Source organism: Saccostrea echinata, unplaced genomic scaffold (assembly GCF_033153115.1).
Source record: "Saccostrea echinata isolate AGI-Se365-2 ecotype Australia unplaced genomic scaffold, CSIRO_AGI_Sech_v1 ptg000022l, whole genome shotgun sequence".
Lineage (NCBI taxonomy): Eukaryota > Metazoa > Mollusca > Bivalvia > Ostreida > Ostreidae > Saccostrea > Saccostrea echinata.
The window spans coordinates 2621278-2634713 of record NW_026889771.1 but is presented as its reverse complement, the minus strand read 5'-3'; the positions used below and the strand labels follow the sequence as shown (position 1 = coordinate 2634713).

The following is a 13436-nucleotide window of genomic DNA, read 5'->3' as shown; positions in this document are numbered from 1 at the left end:
CTATATAAATTCTATATGAAGTAAAAATAGTCCATATGCAGTTACAGATAATATATAATGATATACCTTGATTTGAAAAACATTCTGATAGTTTTGTTTCGTTTCGTTTCGGTAGATTTCGTTTCGTTTCTATTTCGTTTCGCACTTTACAGGTACCACAATGTCAGACAAATAACTACATAGCGATAGGATGTTTTTACAAACAAGGTCTTTTCAACGACGTTATAAATTGCAAAAAAGAATTATGGAGATAACGAAGAGTATTCAATATCCTAGTTCATTTTAACAATACAAATCGGTAGCAGAGCAAACACGGACCTCCAAAAACAACAGAGGAGGGATTAGGTGTCATGGAGGAGTAAGCATCCTCTACGACCGGTCACACCCGTGGATATCCTTGTTTTATCAACTTGTTGGTTAATAGCCTGCATTGTTTTAAAAGATCATACGTAAATGCTCTTATGTATCGCATAAACTCGGAGAGATAAACCCCATATGCAGGTGATAAGTTTATATTGCTCGATAAGTAAGGGAAATTGACGATCGATAGAAAAGTTTTGTTATTTGGTTACCATAACGACTTTTTCAAGTAAAATATTCAAAAATGAAACAGATGTGTCATACTCTGTAGTGTCTTTTATTTCAAGTTTACTGGGATATATCGAATGGACAAATGAATGGAAGTAACTATTGTTAATTGATAAATACGTCGTCGATATATCTAAATGTCGAGTTGAAGGCCTCAGCAAACGTTTCTTCTTCTCATGTAGAAGTTTTTGAATAAACTCTTCTTCATATGAATACAAAAATAGGTCTGATAATAACTCCTTAAAAAGGGAATTATGGGTATAAGTTGGATTACCACTTACAGAATTAAATCCCAGTTCATCTAAAATACAACATAAATAATGAGCCTTACAAAGTAAGAAAAATATTATTTTGCAAGCCTCTTTTTCCAGTAGGTGAATTGCTTTTTTTTTTTTAATTTCAAAATCTCCATATAATATACCTAACGCTCACGAATATGTAAAGTCTTTACACGTATATGCTTTTTTCTGCACTGAAAAGTATTGAGCGTTTGGTGACAACAACTCGCAAACTTTCCAAATGCATGTACAGGAAAATTATGATCTTTTTCAGCCTTTTCGAAACAGTTATGGCACGATGACTTTCTGAAGTTGTTATAACCAAATCAAACGGTCCAAGAAAATTTATGCATATGCATATATGGTCATTCTAGTAATGTAATTCAACAAAACATTTTAGTACTACTACATCATATTTTTTTTCTTAACAGTTAATTTGGCATACAAACCGCTTAACTCCAGAGCAAGCCGTGATGGAAACTTGAATACGTCTGAACATATTTTAGAAATACAGATTGATTTTAATGGAAGTTTCATAATATCGGCTTTAAATATCTATGGTAATGTACTAGTTCTTTTTACATGGCTTAGAAAGAGAATATCTTTGAAATAACGAAATCAAGTAGTTTGAAACATGGCATATGTATTCTTAGATTTTTTTTTACTTTTTGTAGTTTTTTTTTTCTTTCCAGCTAAACAATCAATCAATGTGGCCATCAAAACTACAAATAACGAAACATGTTTCATCGGTAAAATAACAGAAGCTTCCCCTCTTGTGTTCTGTAATTATATTTTGAGAACAGGAAGTTTAATCATTTCCTTCTCAGAAAACCAAAGTATTTTTGAAATAGAAGTTTTTGGAGGTTTGTATTTATTTTCTATTTATCAATTTTTTGAACACGTTACACAAGCAAAAGTTTGTCTCAACCTTCTGGCATATATCATAAATTTAATGAATAAATCAGAATTCTTTTAAATACTTTTCAAATACTTTTTTTTCAAGCTTAAAGTATTCTTATCGATATGCAAATCAGAATTACTCCTCAAGTGTAACTATTACATTGCGAGCAACTTGAGCGACGCACTATTTTGCTTAAGCTAGCTATTGTCTTTATTTTCTTTGTTTAAAATTCGAGATGATAAAAGTTCTTTTTTTTATTTTGAGATACGCATTGTTATGTATGTATAAGACCAATTTTTTTTTATCCTATTTTAATCAATAATATTAACATATATACATGTACTTCTATTCATACAGAGAATCTACACAATTTTTACTAAAGGTTTTGATTACAGCTGTTACCAATTAAATTCATTTCTTTTTAATTTTTATGTCAAACATATTATTTCTGACTAGTTAATCAATTTTTCTTGGTCTGTTTTTCCGTCTTTTGTACATACATCCCAAATATACATTTGTGAACAAATTAAATGCAAAATTTCGAAATTATTTTTTTTTTTTATTGCTATTAAAATATTAAGGCACTGAAAGCACTGATTAGAGTTTATCTTAATTGCTTTTAAAATAAAATTCAATTTTTGTTTAATCTGCCTGAAACTTGAACCTTGTTCACAACTTTTAAATTATCTACAACATGACAGCTTCTTAACCCTGTATTTGAGTTGTAAATAACTAAAAGGATGTCGTGATTCAAGGTTATTTCCACAGACAGAATCAAAGTGGAAAGGCTTGTTAAAAATTTTGTTAATAACTTTTGAATGAAGACACGCGAAATGTTCAAGGATATAAAGATAGTATTTGACCAGGTAGTTAGTCCCTATTTTAAAGCAGGGATGTTTAAAGAAGACATAAATCATGTGATTATGAATTCAGTTTAGTATACAATGGTGAATGAATGAATACAATTTTTTCTCAGCAAAAACATAGTGTAAATTAATGTATTATATATCAAGTTAACTTAGTGACCCTAAGCTAAATATTTCTCTTGCTTTTCGAAAAGAAAATCAGAGCAATGTTTTTTGAACTATGATAAAATGGTCTGAAATAATTTGCTTGTTCACTTTTAGTCATAAAATTTTCTGAAGCCATTTTTTTCATCCCGAAGATTCTTTCTTTAAATTGAACATCTTAGATTTATTATATAGCACCATTTCTAAATTGTGGTATTATTCTCTCCTTGAATCAATGTTTGTCTTTACTTTTGATATATTATTACATTTCATTTGCTTTAATCTGTTTTCATTTACTTATTTGTTTTTTTTTCTCCAAGGACGCAATGTTGCACTATGGAAAAAGACGTCACAGACATCAGATTACAATAATATTTATACATCTGACAAAGCTGTGGATGGCTGGGATAGCGGAGGCGATATGTCGAATAACTCATGCACACACACATATGAACGAGATGATCCTAATGGTCCTTCTTGGGAGGTTGATCTTGGAATCCCATATTCAATTATGTCAGTCCGCATAGCAAATAGAAAAAATCTTGGTTAGTCATTTCAAAATTGTATGTTCGCATTTTGATAATTTATTTTCTAGTTATTCTAAAAAGGATAAAGGAGAAAATGCTATTTATTATTACACTTCATGTAAGTTTCTCTCTATTTAATCAATACCCTTTTTTGGCATAGTGTTCAAGGGATTTATATACATGTAGCATAAGCATACTATGCAGAAATAGTGCCTAGCTTCTTTTTCTAAAGAACATCCGACAGTAACAGTATCTACGCCAGAGATCAAACTCACGACCCCGAGATTGCCAGTCCGACGCTCTTCCGATTACACCACAGAAACTGTCACCTGATAAACTGTACTTTAAATTATATTTCAAAAAACCCATTTATTTGCCACTTTTAAATTTAAAAAATAAACAAAAATATTTTTCCAAATCAGTGTCATATACACCCCCCCCCCTACTCTACTAAAATTCTGTCAAACTATCTGTATATTAAGCCTAACTGCACGAAAAATCCTCAGAAATATTACGTAGCATAACTTGACGTCATAATAGTGGTGTACTAACATTTTAGAGAACAAAAAAAAATCATTGTAAGGGGTTATGAAACGGTGGTTATGGAAAAAAATATTGACTACAAAATAGGCGTAGTACATGCAAAGCACAACACTACTGTATATTTTGTTTATAGTGATCTTAGTGCTGTGTGTCTGGTGCATTTCCGACCTAACTCATTCTACCTCTTTGGAAATGGTCATGTCACATTTATCTATAAAGATAACTAGACTTTGACCCGTGCGTGCACGGGTTGACATTGTTATGAATGCATCCATGTGCATATCGGACATTTACCAAGGGTATCCCAAGTAGGAAAGTATGAACTTGAAAGTACTTCTTGCTGCAATAATGAAGCCTTTTCATGGGGGTGGGGGTGGGGGGTTACAACTCTTTTTGGATCATACAATATCATTTCCATTTTTTAATTGAAATCATACAACGTAATCAGAAACATTTTAAAATAAATGTTTTTGATGTAATATTATTCAAAGCATTTTTTTTTTCAAAATATTTAGTAAAGTCTGAGTTTACCAAACTTTAAAGTTTAATGACCTTGACCGATTTTATTTTGGGACAGCCAATGAGAATTTGGGAGCGGATCTTGAACTGAATATGGGAATTTTTCTTACTACATACGTAAATAATGCAGCAAAAATAAAATACATACCTCATAAACATTTATATATCTGTTTAGTGATAACAAAAGTTAATCTTCTGCAGTATTAAACGTTTTCAATCAAAAGTCATTTCATCACATGAGAACTGTCATGGCTGCTGAAGAAGACAACTTGTTTTCACGCTGGTGTATTTTTTTCTTTTGGCGATTTAATTAAACGTTAGTTTGTTTGCTACGATTAAATGTAATTCATTTCATCAATGAATAAATATTCTTTATGATCTTAATTTTGTCCTACCTCATAGTTTTGAGATTTACTATGCATGGATTATATTTTACAAAACATAGGCGTCGGAACCGGGGGGGGGGGGCTAGGGGGGCTTAGCCCCCCCTTTTTTTTTTGCAAAGATAGACATAGTATAGGTATTGAAAATTGGGGCTTACCTTTTTTCGTTGGTTCAGCCCCTCCACTTTCATTTAGCCACCCCACTTTCAATTTGCTTCCGACGCCTATGCAAATGATCGATATTTTAGCAGCATAGATAGAATGAACTGTACGGGCCGCAAGGGCTGACTTCAGACTACCTATTAAGCGTAGTTACCCCGACAATCTTTACATATTTAGAAGAACAGGCTGTCCCTTCTATATAACGTCAGGGTCAGAGGTCATGTATTTACATAACAGAGCTATAAGCCTACAATAATGCTATTAATTTCACTACACTCTCGTAAGAAATATAATGTGAACTTTTTTGCATGGAATCAAATATTTCTTTGCCCTTAGTTTATGTTTCATATTTACCGCGTTATAAATCTCAGCAGTGAAGGTAATCAGGTAATCATGGTAATAGTAAACATGGCGAACAAATTCAAGTTGCAATCATTTAGACACATTTCAAATTGAAAATATTGGTTATATTGACGTTATTTGATTATTTCGATTTATTTCAAAGTTAAGAAATGAAAACAATGTTATTGTAATTTTTGGCGGAAAAAGAATGCCTACTTCACCATTCACTAAAATGTGATTCTAGCTGGAGTTGTACAGTACCCGCATCGTTATTCTTTACAGGATACACGATACGATAGGATACACGCACGATACGATAGGATAAACGCAAGATACGATAGGATACACGCACGATAGGACAGGATACACGCACGATAGGATAAACGCAAAACACGATAAACGCAAAACACGATAAACGCAAAATACGATAAACGCAAAACACGATAGACCTGATAAACGATCTTCACGATAGGATAAACGCAAAACCTGATAGGATTGTTTCAAAATGCGAAACGTTTTTTGACAAGACGAAAAGTTTTCTTTTTGATATACTATAGTATGATAATTTTAATTACTTACAAAGCCGCAAATCGAAATGATAAAACATTTTAAATTTATCATGATAAAACATTTGAAGTAATTATGCTTTGTAAAAGATATGGTGTTTTTGTCAATAAAATTGATCGTCATCAAGATCAAACTGTAATTATTTTAAGAATAATTCTACTCTATGATGGAAATTAGGCGATTTTTTTGTGTAATTATACAAATGTCGAAATTCCTTCGAATCGTTAAATTTGAATTTTGAGTCCGTAGACAAGCGAAGTTTTACACCCAAGTGCAATAAATTCACGAAACGCTACAATTATATTCATTATTTTAACAAATAAAACCTTATGAAATTCATAACAAACATTGATTATTTTTACGGAAAAACGTGTAAAAAAAAAATGAAATATTTGGATTCAATATCTTTTGCTAGAAGTCTGCGAAGTATATCCAAAATCGCCTTTAATAGTTTGTATTTAATAATTCAAATCTTACAAAAAAAAAAAAATACTAGTCATAATTTAGGGGGGGGGGGGGTTGAAAAATTATTGTTATAATTATTTTAAGGTTAATGCTTTCTCCTCCAAGTTTTTACGAATTTGATTTATATTTTATATAAATTAATTATTTTTTTTTTTACGTTTTTAAATTGCTGAAATTGCAAGTTGAATTGAGACAGACCGTGCACTGGACTGTGAGTAATTAATCTCTCCTATATATAAATATATATGTCACACATATCCCGTGCACATAGAAATTATTTACATATTCCAAGTACATTCCAAGTACATACATTGTATATGTATACATGAGGAAGGAGACCTGCGAAAAAAATCGAATTTAATAAAATTAATAAACGTCACTAGATCTGTCATCATCTATTATCCGAAAAAATATCGCATTTCCATTCTTTTGTATTTATTTTGGTATTTTTATAGGCCTGTAAGATTAAGCTAGAAGGGAGCATGCAGTCGTATAAATGAAAAAAATGTTACAGTGTACCAGCATGTGTAGTATACAGTAGTAATATAATGCTTATATAATATTGCCCATCGACAATAATAATGTCTTTAGTCATTTTTGTTTGCTTTTCAAAACATTTCTTTTTAGACACCACCCCCCTCCCCCCGGTCGCCCCCCAAAGAATTGATATTGCTTTCTTAGCGTGCTTGTGTTATAAGTATTTACAATAACAGAATTTGTATCTACTATAGATACGTGTAAACTAAGCTTACAATGTATATGAATATATTTATTGGGTACTTAAACTTTGTATTAAATAACATTGAATGGTTACGTACACTTGTGTACAACATATTAGAACACACACAAAAATAAATAATAAAACAATTTCCACAATTTGACAAGTGAATTTTCGGATTGAATAATTGTCAATTATTGCTATTAGACTTTGTAATAATTGTTACAAAACTTATCTTATATAGGACGACATCGGCAAACTTAGACAAAACTTTGTAAATTATGAAAGTCTTAACCCCATTTGAGGCACAGTCAGCGGGGAAGGGGGAGTCCATAACCCCCCCCCCCCCAAAAAAAATCCGATTCAAAAAGCAAAAAAAAATAAATAAATAAATAAATAAAATAAAAAAAATAAAAAAATGAAAATAAAAATAAAATAAAATAAAAATATATATTGACTTCTTCAATATAGTCACGTATTATATGTAATCGATAAACACGGATAAAATTAAATACAAGGTATTTACCAGTCTTGTGTATCACCGCAGAACCGGGCGATTTTTTTTTCATGTGTCTTTGAGACGCCTTTACATTTAACAACGACAGACAACACAGAAAACCCCAAGATCCAGAAGTACCGCAAGCGCATTTTTTTTATTTGATCACACCAGTCATGTTTATGACTGTAAACGTATAAAAATTACATAAAAATATACAAAGAACTAAATCAACGGAGTTTGGAGGACAAACCTCGCCTATATTTTATTTGATTCAATTATTTAATCGATTTCTTAATCTGTAACAGAAGTGTACATTTACCAATTTTCTTAGTATAAAATCTTTAATTGTTAAGTGTTGTTCATAAAAATTATGAACAATATACAGAAAATAAGTAGATGCATTTCATTGAAACCCAGTAGGGTTCAAGGTAAATACTTGACACCAGGTGAGAGCTAGAGTTCAGGTATGTCTACGTTGAATACACACGGGCCGGTCATGTAGGGGAAAGGGGGAAGGGGGGGGGGGGGTCTTGACTTGACAAGAAGACAGTGTACTGATTAGGCAGGTAGGTGTCAGTTCTCTCGTCACCGGAGCGCTTCCACCTGTCACTAAGTTACGGTATATATTACTTCATCTCCGCGCCGAAGTAGGTAAGATGTATAATAAAAATTTGTGTGGTTTTGTTTATTTATTTATTTATTTTTTACATCTTCTAAATGCAGTAGTTAAATATGAATGACAAACATCTATATTATAATATATACTTATCAGAGAAAAATAATAATACAAAGGAACAACAAAACTTGCGCGCATAGAATTTATGTTTCCGTTACTGATAAAAAGGAAAGCCTCACTAAAGATACTGATATTTTTTTATTCATAATTTATTTTTTGCACACATACCTAATGTTGTATGTTTCTATAATTATCAAAACAAAGTTAATAAAGGTGTCGCTTTTGTGACTCTGACTGTGTAAAGGGATTATAATATTTCTATCTTTGACAAAAATATTTCTTACATATCGACAAATTTGAAAAAAAAAAAAAAAAAAAGAATGACTCGAATAGAAGATCGATTATTTCATGTACAAAAATAGAATTTGACTTCCGATTTATGTTCTCTGCTTGGTGACGGTACTTGACATTTATTTATTTATTTATTTATTTATTTATTTATTTTCTTTAAAAAATATACCAGAGTAAGAGTATTAATTTCTCTTTTTGTTTAACAGTTAGATTAATCCTAAATAAATTAACAAAACGAAAGATGAACTCGAGATATCTCGGGTGTTTCTTTTCAAGGTAAAGATAAAAAGCGAGGGTTTCCGAATGCACACGATAAACGCAAAACACGATACACGATAGAACCTGATAAACGATCTTCACGATAAACGCAAAACCTGATAAACGGAAAACACGATAGAAAACGCAAAACCTGATAAACGGAAAACACGATACGATAGGATACGATAGGATACACGCACGATACGACAGGATACACGCACGATACGATAGGATAAACGCACGATAGGACACGATAGAATTGTAAAGAATAACGATGCGGGTACTGTAACACCCCCCCCCTTCCCCTCAAAAAAGCATAAAAGAAAGGAAGGATCAAATAAAATAGGGTAGTTACATTAATATTGCTCCTACGATCATGAGGTTTTTGCCTCCGTTGAGATGGCCAGAGACGTAAATAACATATAATATCACATTTGCATGGATGAACTCAGAAACGATTATACAAATACGTGTAAATTTTCATTGGAAATTTGCTATATATTCTGTTCATATATATTTATGATTTCTTATTAGAGAAATTATAAAATAACAAATATATATATATCTACTTAGTACTTTTGTCTTCTCTGATTTGAACACCGTGATTTAGCGTGAATGTAATGCGCACGCGCAAGATTGTAAAATCCAAAAAATCCAGATGATTTCCGGAATTTTTTGAGGAATTTTCGTTGATTATTAATTAGCGAAGCTTAATTGAGAAAAAATAAAAACAAATTGGTAATCTTCAAGTACCAATGATGTTTAAAATATATAAAACAATAGACAGTACTCTTCCGATTTATGGGTATTAAAGGCCAAAAATTCGAGTCTATTATTTTAATATAGTAGTATAGATGTGCACGTATTTTGTAGCTCTTTTAAGTTCATGAAAATATTCGCTGGAAAAAATGATTCAACACTATTTTAGTTATCCCGAATTGATATACATGTACAATTTTATCTAATCTCCATTGAAAATATTTTAAGATCAATCATACAGAAGATTTAATCAATTGAAGCATATTCATCCACTATAACCTACACCATAAAGATCAGGGTTCTCCATAAGCTGTTTTACTGTGTCGGCCCCGACAGGGTAAAAATTTCCCCGACACAGTTATGATTCAAATTTTATACGTGTGACCAGAAACGTGTCTCTGGTGCGACACAGTAAAAATTTTGCGACATAGTAAGATCTGTGATAATCAGAAAATCAGAACATAAATTTCTTTCTAACTGAAATTTTAATCAAACAAATCTACCCTATTTCAATTTTTAAGGCAGAGCATTCACTTAATTACTGTATGTGTACTTAAAAGAGGAGGGCTTCATATTTTAGCGGCTTTGGCGCAGACAACAATGCGCTAATTCATGAAATCATTTATGAATACAAAATACGGCACGGACATGTATATTGCTAAGTCATGATTTCGCCAACAACTCCATACCCAGTGATTGTGCTAAATTTTGAATACGCTAAGTACACGTACATATCTATTTAATTAAGGCACTTTGTCTTGCTTCAACTTGCATAATCAATTATCTTCTAGGGCCTCGCTGGACTTTACGCATGAAGGAACAAAGACAAATAATTTGTTATCACACTTCCATGTAACCGTATAACTGCTACATGTAGTTACATCTTTAAATATTATTAAAAATTACAAATTTCTTATAAATATTTGTCTTTATACTTCATGATCAGAACCACGTCTCTAGAATTATGTTGGCATTATGAGTCAAACATCGTTACGGTACCGTAATCATTTCATTGATGTAAATGTATCGTTGAAGAATTAAAGACACCCCTTAAAAGTATTTTACTATTCTAAAGTTTCTTTTTTTAAATTCGTAAATTCGATAAACTGACAAAAATCATAGCAAATTGACTTTTAAAGTGGGGAAGTAGATCGATTTTATCGATCAGAATTTCCTCTGCTCTTCAGAGCATGTGTAAAATATAATTAAATATTCATTGTACATACAACAAGAGCCACATCGCTCACCTGAGCACTTTGGCTAGGAAAAAGCAGAAATCAGTTCAGTATTGAAAAGTTTAAATATAACGGGAGGGGTATGAACAAACTTGAATCTACACTTCCTAAGGATGCTTTTGAAGGCTTTGCTGTTCTTCAGATGAAAATTTTTATTGAATGGATATATCCGTTATATTCCTTTGTATAACTATGATCCCCTGTTATGGCCCCTCTATTCTCCTGGGGTCATGATTTCAACAAATTTAAATCTACATTACCTGAGGATGCTTTCATATTATTATGACCAATCATGGCTTTGCTGTTTTTGAGAAGAAGAATTTTAAAGATTTTTATTCCTGTGTATTCCTATGTAAATATTTGATCAACCTTTGTGGCACCACCCTACCCCAGAAGGTCATGATTTGAACAAAATTGAATTTACAGTACCTGAGGATGCTTCCTTATAAATATATCTAATCATGGCTTTGCTGTTCTTGAGAAGAAGATTTTTAAAGATTTTTTCTGTGTATTCCTATGTAAATATTTGATCAACCCTTGTGGCACCACCCTACCCCCGAAGGTCATGATTTGAACAAAATTGAATCTACAGTACCTGAGGATGCTTCCTTATAAATATATCTAATCATTGCTTAGCTGTTCTTGAGAAGAAGATTCTTAAAGATTTTTCCTATGTTTTTCTATGTAAAACTTTGATCCCCCTTTGTAGCCCCACCCTTCCCCAGGGGGTCATGATTTAAAAAAAATGAATCTTAACTACCTTACAATGATTCCACATATGTTTCATGTTTTCTAGCACAGTGGTTCTTGAGAAGAAGATTTTTAAATGATGCCATTAATCTTTCACGAAATCATAATTATCCCCCCTTGGAAGTAGGCGTGGCCATTCATTTGAACAAAATGAATCCCCCTTTACCCAAGAGTACTTTGTGGCAAGTTTGGTTGAAATTGACCCAGTTATTTCATATTAACTATGTTGCAGAAAAGAGGTTGAATGGATTTCAGTTATTTGGAATAAGCTTAACAAACCTTAAGCAGTTGATGTATACAGAACCAGTAAATGCTACTCCAAGAAATCCAGTTTGGGTGGATTCGTCAATTATGAGAACATCTTTGTACCACACAATAATCATTGATGGAAAAAACCTAGTTCTGTACAAAGGCGGCTACAAGATTCTCACTCTCTGTGAAGTAGAAGTGTTTGGTAAATATGTGTTCATTCCTATTCTAAATATTTCCTTAATCAACAATTCTAAAAGGGTAAGAAACACAAAATTAATATGTTAACAGTTGTAAACATAGTTTTTACGTGGTTTTTCTGATAGCATTCAGGAAGAGTTCATGTTTTTGTTGTTTTTTATTCTTGTGTATATCTATCGGTCTGCTTCCGCGTCTTTAATGATTAAATCCGACACCTCTTGTCCGAGATTGAGATTTGTATTTACTAGAAGGAAAATTGAAATATAATAATGCATTAAAATGAATAACACCGTAATCTGCAAACCGTGAAAAAATTCATCTTAATTATAACATTAACATTCTAACGTTAAGGACACATAAACACATTTTAAATTGTTTTTAAAGGCTTTTCACTTCATTTTTGCAATATATCTGCTTTTCATCTTAATTTATAACAAGTATAAGGTGAGATAAAAATAATTCAATGAATTGACTTCTAATTTTTTCGAAGGTTTTGACAGTTTTTACCAATATGGCATTTTAGCAAACTGTTGTTGGTAAAGAATTCAAATAAAGAAAAGAGGACCACTTAACCTCTTCACTTTCAAATAAGTCGAGGGTTGTAAATTATAAAATTGATCAAATCAATTTCTCCTAAGGATATGTTAAGGATAGAGAGTCTTGTCAGCATTACAAAAATTAAAAAAGTACGAGCTCAAGATGCAAAGGATATTCTGTTTGTGAGTGACTCATACTTAATGAGCACATTTTACACCCTTTTACATGTGCTATTTTATTATTTGCCATAGGACATGCATGAAACAATGTCGAATGACTTAAAATCGAACTATTCGTGTATTTTTATTGAGATATCAGTACATAATCTGTTAGGATAGTATACGTTTTTCTCTAAATCTTTAAAATCCATATATATTTTAAATCAACTTTGAGTTTAAAATTAAGTTTTAATCTTTATGTATTTCTTGAAAACAGTTAAAAAGAAATACGCAGATAACACTGTTTCTATTTTTAAATGTATAGTTTATTTTCCTTGAAACACAGTTACGAGCGATTAAAGTTTACGATACCAAATTTTCACTACCTTCTGTGGAAAATAAATGAAAAGTATAGTGATCTTGGGGTGGCCAGGACCAAAATATACAGATGACATTCATTTTTCTTTTATTTTCATATTTTACATACATTATATACCACCGTCTGACAGTCTTTGGCCATTATATATGTCTTTACCACCTTAAACATGTCTCGAAAACCAGATCTAGACAGCCTGTGAAAAAAGTCTTGTGGACAAGCACTTTTTTAACCTTTATCCTAACAACTCATCTAAGAAAGACAGCATTTTAAAAATAACAGCATTATAAGACTCTAGAATTATCCGATAATATAACAGACTTTGATAACAATATTTAAAGAGATTTTTTAAAACTCTTTTTTGAGAAGGGAGGGGGGGGGGGG

At 31.6% G+C, this 13436-nt stretch overlaps 1 protein-coding gene across 1 annotated transcript in view; it reads left to right on the top strand.

Annotated features, from left to right (window-relative positions):
* Positions 1 to 1569: 1569 nt before the first annotated feature.
* Positions 1570 to 13436, top strand: part of LOC133190631 (receptor-type tyrosine-protein phosphatase kappa-like) — a gene marked incomplete at its 5' end in the record, with an annotated part of 40832 nt that continues 28965 nt past the window's right edge. The window contains 3 exons of the mRNA XM_061326322.1: positions 1570 to 1729; positions 3098 to 3322; positions 11764 to 11985. Coding sequence (XP_061182306.1) covers positions 1570 to 1729; positions 3098 to 3322; positions 11764 to 11985 — 607 coding nt within the window. The remainder of the gene's footprint in view (positions 1730 to 3097; positions 3323 to 11763; positions 11986 to 13436) is intronic.